General features: G+C 45.6%; 1 protein-coding gene and 1 pseudogene across 3 annotated transcripts in view; both read right to left on the bottom strand.

The window, feature by feature from the left end:
* MPP7 (MAGUK p55 scaffold protein 7) overlaps positions 1–13,142 on the bottom strand; it is a 147,801-nt gene that overhangs the window by 68,060 nt on the left and 66,599 nt on the right. For all 3 annotated transcript variants that reach the window (XM_072955052.1, XM_072955053.1, XM_072955054.1), the window contains one exon: positions 10,861–10,992. In XM_072955052.1, coding sequence (XP_072811153.1) covers positions 10,861–10,992 — 132 coding nt within the window. The remainder of the gene's footprint in view (positions 1–10,860; positions 10,993–13,142) is intronic.
* On the bottom strand, positions 1,964–2,323 carry LOC102544163 (protein yippee-like 2 pseudogene; annotated as a pseudogene).

The following is a 13,142-nucleotide window of genomic DNA, read 5'->3' as shown; positions in this document are numbered from 1 at the left end:
GACTTCTTCTGAACCCCATTCTGCGTCATAATGACGTGGGGGGAACAGCTTAATCTCCCAGGGCTACTAAAGCTCCAAAAGATGTGGGCAAGAAAGCTTCAGGAACAAAATCAGATTTTTAAAGAATCCTTTCTGTGTAAAGAGGCAGGCTATGGCTAAACCTGGGGCACCCTGCTTGCAGGGCAGGACCACCCTCACCTCGGGGCCCTCCTTCGGTGTTCAACACAGAGACACAAAAAAGGGCATTTCCGCAAGACTCACTGCCTCTGGAAATGTGGTGCAACTCTGACAATGTCCTGGGTTGCTGCTTTAATCTTGGTAAGAATTTTACAGATTCTTGTCTCCATGAACTCACGCCTTTTTCAGGTGAACTTTCCTTACGGGCTCAGCCTACTTGGGGAATGAACTGCTGAGAATTACCTAACATAACCTACACACATCTTAGCAATAATAATAATATTTTCGGCCTAAGTGATGAAATTAACTCAGTTCAATGAGTTTTCGGTCATGCAAGGCGTACTGGCTAAACTGCTGTAGAACAGACTTCACAGTGTTGATTAAATGTAACGAACTCCTCGCTCGCTCACTCTCTCTCGTGAGCCTTACAGGGATTTGTTCTCCACTTCCCTGATACAACTTTGGATGGGGAAGGTGGGGTGGGTGGTAATACTTGATGCTTGACATCAAATCTAAGCCATCCTCGTTGCTGGAACATAGTGACAGACTTCTCTCCACACAAGGAGGACGGGTAGGAGCATGAGGAATCTGCCAGCCAGGTTATCACTAAGCTCAAAGCCTTGGGACTTTGCTTTCCACAATCTACCACGACAGAACTGGAGAAAAACACCCCCAAACTCTATGTACAAAGAATTGCTGATTTCAGTGAAGCCATTGCAAACCAAAGAAGAAAGATGCACCTAATTTGTAATGGTTCAAACCTAAACTATTACCAGCAATGCCCTACCCCACCCCACTTTCTTGCCACAGTGCTCTTCTCTTATTAAGGTTCAGAAAAAAGGTCAGTCAGAATTGCTAACTGGTTCTACTTTGATTTTCTGTGGCCCAATATCTGAGCCACTTAAGCGGCACCCCGCCCTGCTTTGTTCCCTGTTCTCCTCAGTTACTGATTTTACTTGGTTGCTGGTCAAAGCCTTTGGGATGTTTGGAACTTGCACCCATTGCAAATGGCAATCCCCTCCCCTGTACAGTGGCTGAAGAGGCAAAGATTACCCAGAGGAGCAGTGAGGCATCAGGGTCCTCAAAACCACCTGGGCTTTTGCTGAGTCTCTCACTGCTGCCAGGACGCTCCCCGGCTCGGCCCAGGAGAACCGGGCGCCTGCCCCACCAGCCAGAAATGAGGGTTACTTCTTGTGCTCATTCGCTAACCTGCACATTTGGTGTCAGGAACAGAAGCTTCTGATCAGAGAGAATGCAGCCATGAGTTTTTTTTTTTTTCTCTTTGTCCGTTTAGACAAGTCGACTATTTCAAACCTAAGTTACCAGGTCTCCAGGAGCAGCACAATTTTGTTCCTACCTCTACCTTCCCATCCCCTCCCCACCCCGGGACCCTTGCAGTTCTCCTCGTCCTCACACCCCTGTGCTGTGCCACTGTTCTCCTGACAAGAGGCCATCAGGCAGCTCTTCCTGGCCTCGGGGCCCTTCTCAAAGTGGGCTGCCGCCATGCGGACAGGTATCTGTTCCTTTTGTTGTTTCATTTTCAGCCAACACTCGAACAGAGAGAGAGAAGCCAAGATCAACTCACAAACAGATACAAAGCAAAGAGACAGAGAGGCGGCGATTTAGAGGCTGGTCACCAGAAAGATGGCGTCGGGGTGGGAGAATGCCCAGACGGTAAGGCCCCTAAATGGATGGAACTAAGTGTTCAGTCGCTCTCTCACGCTTGGGTAGATTGTTCGGCTGGATGGTGTTCATGCGGACCCTGCACTGGGGAGATGCTCTCCAATCAGTCCCAGCCATTGTCCTTGACGATGTGTGCTAGCTCAATGATGTATTTGCCTTCTTTATATTTCCGGCTGCTTTCAAAGGCATGTTCCTATTTCCAGCCCAGAGTGGTTTTGCAGTTTTCACAGTAGATGTCTGCGATGGCATGCAGTCCTGCTAGCAACACATGCTCTTCCGCGGGCCCGCAGCCCACGTTAACTAGTGAGTTAAAGAGGTATGCTCGTCCTTGACATCCTTGGAACGACTTGGAAGTGAGTTCATCATGATTGGCCAAGTGGGCTCTGCAGTGAATGCAGCTGTAGGTCCAATGGCATGAGGGCAGATATGCCTGCAAAGTCTTGGAGCTTGTCGTCTTCACCATTGGCACTGCTGAACGTGGGCTGAACTCCGGGGTGGCCCATGAGGCACTCCCACAGGATGGGTCACACAGGAAACACTGGGAGACACAGGTAAAGGCCTTGGTTTGGCAAGGGGTGGGTGTACGGCAGGCTCTATACACTGGTGACGTCTTCAGAGGAAGGACCCTCAGGCAGAGGTCGAGGGCTGGTTCTCAGCAGCTCACTTGGTTTATAAGCTCTTGTAAGCTGAGAGTGAAGTCAGAGGTGGCAGTCTCCTGGACGGGGTCCAAAAGAACAGGTGGTTTCCCCCCATCCGCCAATGTCGAAAAAGCCACGACTTGGGTAGAGACACACAGAGGAGGTCAGCAGCCAAGGAGGGTGAATCTGAAGCAGTGAAGCAGTGAAGCAGTGAGAGATCGGGGCTGCCCTTCAGGCCAGTTCCTGAGAGGTACTCGCTGGAGAGGCCCTACATCCGTCGGGCAGGAGAGAACTCGCACCCACCCCCTTGGCAAGGGCACTGGGGAGGCTCCGGGAAGCGGCCAGGCAGGAACTCGGCTGCGGTCACCTCGGCCCAGGGCCCGCCAAGCACTCCTGGGAGTTTCGAGAGCGCCCAGTCCCCAAAGGCGGGGGCACCAAGGGCGGCGCCCCCGGACCCAGTGTCTTCCGCGGAGACCCAGGGTCACCGGGGGCCGACAACGCCCGAAGCCCCCATCCTGGGCCCCACGGAGGCCGAGCTGCGGGAACTATGCTGAGGGAGAAGCAGCGACCGGGTCTCCAGGCCCTCCTGCCGAACGGCGCGCCCCAGACTCGCCCAGCTCCTCGCGCAAGTCCCAGGCCCCGACCCGGGAACCCAAGCCACCTCGGCTCCCCTCCCGTAGCGGCCGCTGCCAGGGCCCGGCAGCGTTTGTAAACAAACCGGTCACGCGGCCCCGGCGGCCCCCTCGGAGCCCCCCAGCCGGAGACCCCCCTCGGCCGCGCAGGGCAGAGGGCGCCGCGGGCGCAGCAGGAGCGGGGCGGGAGGGGCCGCAGCACCTGCGCCCCGCCAGAATTGCTGTTCTTAACCTTAATTATCATTCAGCACTGCCTACCCTAATATCCTTCTGTAACCTTTTATTCACAAGCGTATAAATGAATTACGTCTGCAGTAGCTTGTCTCCACGATGGAGATCATCAGTTCTTGCCCGTCATCTTGCCACATCAGGTGGTGAAAATGTTCCTGAGGCATCCAAGTTGCCTCCTGTGCCCCTTGAAAAACTTGCTCTTGAGGGAAGGCAGCCACCACATAAGAAATCATGAGTCTACTGCCATGCTGTGAGGGAGCCCAAGGCAGCCACGTGGAGACATGATTGTTAGATGCCTGGCCAGCCCCTGACTTTCCAGCACCCCCAGCCCAGACATCAGTCATGGTGATGAGGAAACCCTCAGATGCCTCCAGTCTCAGCCACCGTCTGCCCACATACGGGGGACTGAGGAAGAACCAACCGCCCAACAGAGCCTGTCAACCTCCAAAACTGGGAGAGATCATAATATATTATTGTTTTAGCCACAAAATTGGGGGGGGGGGTTGTAACATAGAATTAGGTCATTGGAACCAATCTCTGGTGCCATTGTGGCACCAGAAAACTGTACTGTTTCTCAGGATGGAACCATCCGGTCTGCTGTGCTTCATGCTCGTCCCTTTGACTTAGTCTGTGATTCAACGAAGTTGACAAATGTTTACTGAGAATCTACTACAGGCCAGGTTCTGTTCTAAGGGCTTGTAATAATAGCATTGGTGGGAAAAAAAACGCAAATATTTCTGTCTGCTCCTGGAGCTTACACTCCCACAGACAGACAATAAACAGAACATAAACAATGAGCTCTATTATACAGGAAGTTAGAAGGTGCTAAATGCTACGGGGACTTGGAGGAGGCAGGGCAGGAAGAAAGATCAGGATGAGAGTCAGGGCAGGGAGAGGAGAGACAGTGTGTAAAGACAGGTGTCAGTGAGAAGATGGCATCCGAGTAAAGGCAGGCTGGAAGGAGATGAAGGGGTGAGCCAAAGGGACAGGACAGAAGAAATAGCCAGTGCAAAGGTGCTGGGGTAGGGCCATGAACGGACCCATCAACGAACAAAGGAGCTGCTGTGCCTGGAGTCACGTAAACGAGGAGCAGCAGCAGGAGGTGAGGAAGGAACGGGGAGCCAGAGCTTTGTAGGTCACTGTGGGGACTCTGGATTTCACTCTCAAAGAAACTGGGAGAACCTGAGCAGCGGGAGTGGCCTAATCTAGAAGCACCCCTCCACCTGCTAATCAGGAAAGAGTGAAGCAACTCAGGGGCTGAAGCAAGGCAAGCAGCAGGAGGTTTTCCAGCAACCTGCGGCAGGGACGATGGAGGCTTGGATCTGACTGGCAGGAAGAGGACTGATGACAAGTGGTCCAAGGGTAGCACTGGTAGAGCTGAAGGGACTTCCCAACGGACTGGAGATGGGATGTGAAAGAAAGAGGGGGTTCCAAGAGAGACTCTACGGCTTTGGGCAGAGTAACTGGAAAGACGGGTTATCAATCAATTGGGGGGGGGTGTCCCGAGGGGTGGAAGAGATTCAAGACAAAGATCAGTTTACTTTCAGACGTGTGAAGACCGAGAAGTCTTCGAGACATCCAAACAGAGATGCTGGGTAGACAGGCGGACATACAAATTTAAAGATCAGAAGAAAGGCCCAGAAGAGAAACTGACCTGGGAGTCAACAGGTGCACAAACGGTTTTTAAAGCCATGGGCTGGAAGAAGTCACCTCCAGAATGTGTAGATGAAGAAAACCACTCCAACACTTAAGGGATTTGCTACAGACTTTGAAATATAGTAAGATATGGACCCTGAGATAAAATGCGCGCCATCTGCTGATTCCACCTACCCTGGGAGGGTAAACGATGGACCTGAGAAACAGCCTCCCACTTTCTACATGACGCTCGCCCCTTGACTCAGTCTTCTTTGTGATCCCTTCATTCCTGAAGACTTTCTATTTCCAGATTGCTTCCCAAACCCTCAGAATCACAATTCCTGCTGTGTTCCACTTGCATGAAACCACGATCACAACCCAATAAAACAGGAGAATCACGTGTGATATTGCACAAAGGTCGACATCCCGATGGCACGGTCTAAAAATGCGGTGTGAACTGAAATCGGATCTCACGTTTTTAACCTATTTCCTTATACAATTATTTTACATTTATTCTACGTGGTTTTGACAAAAAAGAGTACAGAGAACCTCAGGGAAGACAGAGAAGTTAAAATTCTGGTTAGCCCTTTCTTGTTACTTCTGTAAAACGGTTTATAAAAGAGATCTGCTAAGACTGGGCCATTGTGTCTCCGTGAATAAAAACTGTCTCCCCCGCAACACTGCCAATATCATAAAACCGGGAGTGCAGCCGGTTTCACGTTGAACTTTTGAAGTAAGTGTTTTCAAGGACGGTCTACCAAACACTGGCACCGAGGCCCCCGGAGACGTCTCTAACCTCTAGATCCTCAGCCCCACCTGGGCCTGTGATGCAGACTCTTCGGCATAGGGGCCCACATGTCTGCGTCTTAAGTGAGCACCCCAGGTGCTCCAGGAATGCCGAAGTAGGAGGACCACTGTTCTCAAAGGAGCAGGAGGCCAACCTATGCAAGAAACACTGAGGATTAAGACCATAATCCTCTCACTCACTAACAGAATTTCATTTTATTAAGCTTGCCTAAAAATTAATCTTCTGGATAAAACAGATACAAACTGCTCCAAGCTCACAAGAGAGACGGAATGACTGTTAACTATCTCCTGACCAGTGTTCTCCACTTCTCTCAATTTTTCTATCCACCCCCCACAAACTATCACCCTTTTTTCTTTCCATTCCCAAATACCTCCGCAATCTGCGTTCAGGGCCTCTTCCCCAGGAAACCATTCTTTCCCTAAACACCCATCACCTAGCGTCTACCTTACCGTCCCCCGTGACGTTTACACAAGGCTCCCACGGCGTTTACAAAGCATTTCCAATACACTGCATGTCAGCTGATATTCTAAGGGGTTATCTCCTGCCTCTCTGATAAGGAGCTTGAGGCTGAGACATTAAGTGACTCGCTCCTATAAGGACACAGAGAAGTAAGTGACACCAGAAACCCTCCCACTGAACTCACCCAACACCAGCTGGGGTTACTTCAGCACGGTATACTGCACTCTCACAGCAAAATTACACTCTTAGAAAACACTAATAACCTAACCCCTTGGTTGCTAAATCTTACGGCCTTTCCTCCAGAATCATTTGCCAAACATCTCCTGAGTGTCTAATTGCTAGAATTTTATCTCAGCTGGGCTTCCCTCATCTTGGCTATTTCTGATTCTTACTACTCAGACTCTTTCTCCCAAAGATGCCTTAGACTCTTAATTTTCACTTGGCCTTTGCTTTTTACCTGCCTTTGGCAGCTGTGGCTTTTCCACCAACTTCCCCTAAAAGACGAAGGACGACTGACAGATGTAAAATGACACGTATGCTGAAAATAAATATTTTCTACTTCTCTGGGTACTGTATTTTTTTTGGAATGTCACAAAATTATTTTTTTAACATTTTTTATTGATTTACAATCATTTTACAGTGTTGTGTCAAATTCCCGTGTAGAGCACACTTTTTCAGTTATACACGAACATACATATATTCATTGTCACGTTTTTCTCTGTGAGCTACCATAAGATCTTGTATATATTTCCCTGTGCTATACAGGATAATCTTGTTTATCTATTCTACAATTTTTAAATCCCAGTCTATCTCTTCCCACTCCCTGCCCCCTTGGCAACCACAAGTTTGTATTCTATGTCTGTGAGTCTATTTCTGTTTTGTATTTATGCTTTGTTTCTTTGTTTGTTTTTAGATTCCACATATGAGCAATCTCATATGGTATTTTTCTTTCTCTTTCTGGCTTACTTCACTTAGAATGACATTCTCCAGGAGCATCCATGTTGCTGCAAATGATGTTATGTTGTCGGTTTTTATGGCTGAGTAGTATTCCATTGTATAAATACACCACTTCTTTATCCAGTCACCTGTTGATGGTCATTTAGGCTGTTTCCATGTCTTGGCTATTGTAAATAGTGCTGCTATGAACACTGGGGTGCAGGTGTCATCCTGAAGTAGGGTTCCTCCTGGATATATGCCCAGGAGCGGGATTCCTAGGTCATCTGTTAAGTCTATTCCTAGTCTTTTGAGGAATCTCCATACTGTTTTTCACAGTGGCTACACCAACCTGCATTCCCACCAGCAGTGTAGGAGGGTTCCCTTTTCTCCACAGCCTCTCCAGCATTTTTCATTTGTGGACTTTTGAATGATGGCCATTCTGACTGGTGTGAGGTGATACCTCACTGTAGTTTTGATCTGCATTTCTCTGATAATTAATGATATTGAGCATTTTTTTATGTGCCTATTGATCATTTGTATGTCTTCCTTGGAGAATTGCTTGTTTAGGTCTTCTGTCTGAGTAGTGCATTTTTTAAACAAAGTAACTTAAAGTCATTCAAAATGATTTTAAATCACATTTAATATAGAAACCTAAATATAAAAACTCTCTCTAGTTCAAAAAAGTTAATTGTGTATGTTTAGGGAAAAAAAAACTTTTACTAATTTACTTTTAAATAACTGAGAAGCAGAGAAAACAATTTTAACTCGTGTGAAAATAGGCCAATAAACAGAATGGGGATTATGGATAAAGTGAAATGGAACTAAAATTTTTAAACACCCCAAATTTAATGGGAAGTGGAGAGGGAAATGCTATTAAGTACATATAACAAAGTTGTCAAATTACACTGCAATATACTAAGAAGGAACTGAAAAATTCTGAGAAATGCTTGGAACATCCTCTGAATATACAATTACAAACCTGGAAAACATCTTCATGCTTAAGTGAAATATTCCTTTTTAAAGCAACCTGACAATTCAACCAAGTTTTAAATTTACCTGGTTCCCCTTCCTAAATTTTTCATCTCTCTTCCTAGTCCCAGAGGCTCAATATAACCGTAGAGAAATCTGTCCTTTTCATTCCCACGCATTTCCTTCTATTCCTGCTAGCTGAGCAGCCAGTACCTCCCGCCCCTAAATGAAAACCTCCCATGGCATCTTCTGCCCCCTCTCTCCTCGTGCCCTGTACGTCTAAAGATTTGCCTGGTCTTATCAAGTCTGACATATGTGGCGTTTGCCATTATCCTAACACAGTTTCTCATTTTAAACTATAAATTGAATGTATTATATAAACTGCAACAAAAGAGAGCTAATAGACAAAGAATTGCCACCTCAAAGCCAGGTCTAATTATTTTGGTTGTTACATGTTTATGATAAGCTAAAGGATGTAATATATTCAGTCACAAACTGACACAGCTTGAAATTATTGTACATACTTCACTGAACTTTTTAAACTGAAACTAATTTACAGCAGGCCCAGTTAACACTTTGGAAAAATCTCGATACAGAACATGTCTGATTTCTCTGCTAAACACGTGAAGATGTTACTTGATCAGAAGAGGCCTTGGATTTAAAAGTCACTGAGGACTGTTTAAATGTTAGCTCACTAAACCAAGATACCAAAAACAACTGCCTTTGGGAAAACTATGATGGATCAAAGGAATTGTTAGTAATGAATTCCTGAATTCCTTGAGATGGTCAGTCTTTCAGTTATCTAAGAGACTGAATTTGTCAAAACAGAAATGTATTTCTTACTGATGCAGACTCCACCAAGAATTAGTCACTTTATGGTGATAAGTCCCAAGATAGCTCTTTCTACAGCCAACCTGAGTACCATGTATCCTTACTAAGCGTATCACACCCACAATAACGATCAGGGGATATTTAAGTTACCAGTACAGAGTTATAAACACAGATGAAAAGCATGAATGCATAATCTAAATTAAAGTCTTAAACAGGAATACAGGGAGCCCTGGGATGGCCACGGATAAGCTCCAGGGGCTCAGTGAATCTCCCTCTATAATATGCAAATACGCACACTCATCTGTATGTTTTTCTGGGTAAGAGTGTCCAGTGTGTTTAGCAATATACCAAAGTTGCATTAAAACAAAACAAGATGATGAAGACTACCCAAAAGTATCAAGACAGAATGTGCTGTAGAAGAAAAAACTAGTATTTGAAGATGAAGAGTCAAGTTTAGACCCTAGTTCTATCTCTCGATCGCTGTGATACTTTGGGTAAGTTGCTTCACTTCACTGAGTATCAGTTTCTTAGTCTGTAAAAAGAGAACAATGATGCCAAATATGAAGATCACACATCATTAGGATATAAAGTACCTTAACATAGCGCCCACCAACCATTACGTTATCAACTGCTGTCTGCTCTAAGAACACAACAATGGGTTAATTACAATAAACGAGCCACAACTCATTTAAAGTCAAGTGCTAGATTAGGAAGTTTATTTTTCTCCGGAATGTAGTTTCATAAACACGTGGCTACCCCCTGTACTTCTTCCCCATTGCTGCTGTTAACAAATGCCGAACAAATTGAGTGGCTTAACACAAGGCAGATCTGGAGGTGGGAAGGCCAAGGCGGGTGTTATGGGCCAAAATCCAGGTGTCAGCAGGGCTGCATTCTTCCTAGAGGATCTGGGGAGGAATCGGTCCTTTCCTTTACTAGTTTCTAGAAACTTCTGGCATTCCTTGGCTCTCGGCCACATCTCTCCAACCCTTGCTTTCATCCTCACATCTCCTTCTGTGACTCTGACTCTCCTGCCTCCCTCTTTCACTTTATGTACTTTTTTAAAGTTCTTTTTTAGTTTTGCTTTTTTTTTTCTGAGGGGAGGGGGTAATTAGGTTTATTTATTTTCAGTGGAGGCACTGGGGATTGAACTCTGGACCCTGTGTATGCTAAGCACGCGCTCCACCACTTGAGCTATACCGTCCCTGGCCTCTTTCACTTTAATAAGAACGTTTGTGATTACCTTGGTCCCACCTGCTAATCCAGGAGACTCCCCATCTCCAGATCCTTCACTCATCATGAAATGTTCTGTCTGCTACTTGAGGTAACACATTCACAGGTTCTGAAGGTTAGGACATGACATCACTGGGGACAAGAGGGAGGCGTTATCCTGCCTACCACAGACCTCGGACGTGACTCAGCACTGCGTAAACCCTGGTGCTAACTAACATAAATGGTTACACCTACATTCTGAAATATCAGACCCTTGATTAATTTATCACTTTAAAATCCAACAGCTTTCGAAAGAAGCCATAAGCAATCATTTTTATCTGCACTTTTTAATCTTAAATCAGCTGTAACGGGTGCATGTTATGCTTTCTTTTATAAATGTAACCAAGCTCCATTTTACAGATTATTGCTATTTATAACCAAGAGAATGCCTGCCATTTTATTTGGCTCCATTTTAATTTTTCTAAATCACTCTCCAGATGTGAGTGCTCCATTTATTTCAAAGCTGGAGGACAGAGAGGAAGTATAAAATTTATTTAACATAAAGAGAGGACTAAATAGTGTGTGCCCATCAGTTCTGGCTTTCTTTTGATACCTACTCACATCTGAGCATAAAATGTAGACCCAAACTCACCAGCGGTTCTCTATTCTTGACCAGACGGATGATTTTTACTGAGTCTTCCTCATCATCAATGTCATCAGGCATTGGAGGCAACACAGGATCGTAACTCTTCTGAGCCACAGTATCGTGGACAGAGAGCAAAGCCTATCAAAGTCAAAGGTAAAAAAGTCATCACAGAGAAAACCCCGAGCACATCCAACCATAAGGGAAATCTAAGTGATGTTGCAATTCTGACGCAGTGACAGTAACAAGGCAACTACGTGAAGAGGCGCCTCTGACAAGCGGGGGGGGGGGGGTGTGGAACAGTGTGGATACCAGCGCTCAGCAAGACCTGGCCCAAGACTGCTTCTCCCTTGCATGTCCTCTGTTTCACCCTGATAAAGGTGGTCGTTGCGGGGAGATTTAGTGAGGTGGGTGTGACTTCTGAAAGGAGGGAGAAAAGGAGGCTACAGATACATTGTTAAGCAGCCAGGAGTCTGAGAAAATGAGGTATTTTTTCTTTACTGCTGTTAGCAGAAAACACCAAAGGAATTGATCTATACAACCGACAAGCTTTCATTCCTCTGCTGTTTTGTGATTAATATGTTCGTGAAAGAATAAGATAAATTTTTTTTTTTTTTTTTTTTTAGTGACGATTGTTACGGTGCTAGAACTCCACAAAACATATGGTCGTTAGAGAGCAAAGGTGAGAAAAACACTGGAACCCTGACATGCCACTCCTATCGGGGGCGACTGGGTCTGGACTCTCGACAAACTTGTTTCTGAATCAGCAACAGCACGGTCCTAAGTTATTCAGGGCAGAAGCCTAGAAATCCTCCTTGAAATCCATCCTCTCACTTGAGCTCCCCATGTCCAATCCCTATCCTGTTAAACCTCCTTCCAAGACAGATGTGACCATTTGTTATCTTCCCTCCAGTCCAGAGCAGAGGTTGGCCAGCTGTGCCACCTGCTTTTGTAAATGGAGCCTTACAGGAACACAGCCTCGCTTGTCCATCTCTGTATTGCTTATGGCCGCTGTCACGCTCCACAGCAAAACTGAGGAGAAGCAACAGGCATTTTTTACATAAAAAGTTGGCAGACCCCTGGTCTGGACCATTCATGCCATCATTTTTAACCTGGAGCATGTTTACCTGGAGCCTCTAAATGGCCCAGCTGCATTCACCTTTGGCTTATTTTCAAACCCATGATTCACAGTGTAACCAGAGTGAGTATTTTGAAACTTAGAGCAAACGACATAACTGGCCTCCCAAAATTCCACAGCTCCCCATTGTTTCAGGATGAAGATCAAACTCCTGAGCACGTCCTAGTCTTGTGCTCGTCTCCAACGTCATCTTACACCCACTCTTCTCTTCAATGAGCTGAAACAACGCTTTCTCATAGAAGCCTGGCCAAAACACCCCATAGAAAAGCAGACCCCTTGGTTACTTGATCTCACAGCCCCATCTTCTTTGCCTTCATACATGCTCACGGTTCTTAACCATATTTGCATTGTTATGTGCATATATTTAGTATCTGCTATGTATGCTGAAATGGAAGCTCTAACACGGCAAAGAAGTGATGCTGATTTTGCAATTAAGCTTTTTTTAATTGACTATAACATACATATGGAAAAGTACACAATTTGTAAGCACACAGCACGATGAATCTTCAAAAATGAATATGCCATTGGGAGTTTGGGATTTGCAGGTACTAACTACTATATACAGAATAAATAAACAGCAAGGTCTTACTGTATAGCACAGGGAACTAACTATATTCAATACCTTGTGATGGCCTATAATGAAAAAGGATATGAAAAGGAATATATATGTATAAATGAATCTCGATACTGTACACCAGAAATTAACACATGGTAAACTGACTACACTTCAAATAAAAGAATATGCCCAGGTAAACATCACCCAAACAAGAAGTACACCATCAACTGCACTCCAGAAGCCCCTACGCATGCCCCTTCCCAGGCGTCACGGCCCCTGGGGAGTGGTGGTTTGGCCTCTAGTTAAATATTGCATACATAGAATTATAAGTGCACGTTCACGTTTTCCCCTGGTTTTAAGTTAGTGAGTCGCCCGTGCTGCTACTGGTAGCAGCAGTCATTCATTTTCACTGTCGTGTGGCCCTCCAACATGCACAAATTTCATAGGTTCTTGACCCACTATGCCTTTGAGGGACATTTATGGTGTTTTCCCAAGCTCTTGGCGATCATAAACAGTGCTGCTATAAATCTTTGCTGATGCATATATACATATAATTTGGGCTCAGTATACTGAAGAGTGGAACATCGGGGTCATTCA

The sequence above is a fragment of the Vicugna pacos genome, chromosome 35 (assembly GCF_048564905.1).
Source record: "Vicugna pacos chromosome 35, VicPac4, whole genome shotgun sequence".
NCBI classification, from domain to species: Eukaryota; Metazoa; Chordata; class Mammalia; order Artiodactyla; family Camelidae; genus Vicugna; species Vicugna pacos.
This window is presented reverse-complemented; position numbering and strand designations above follow the sequence as displayed.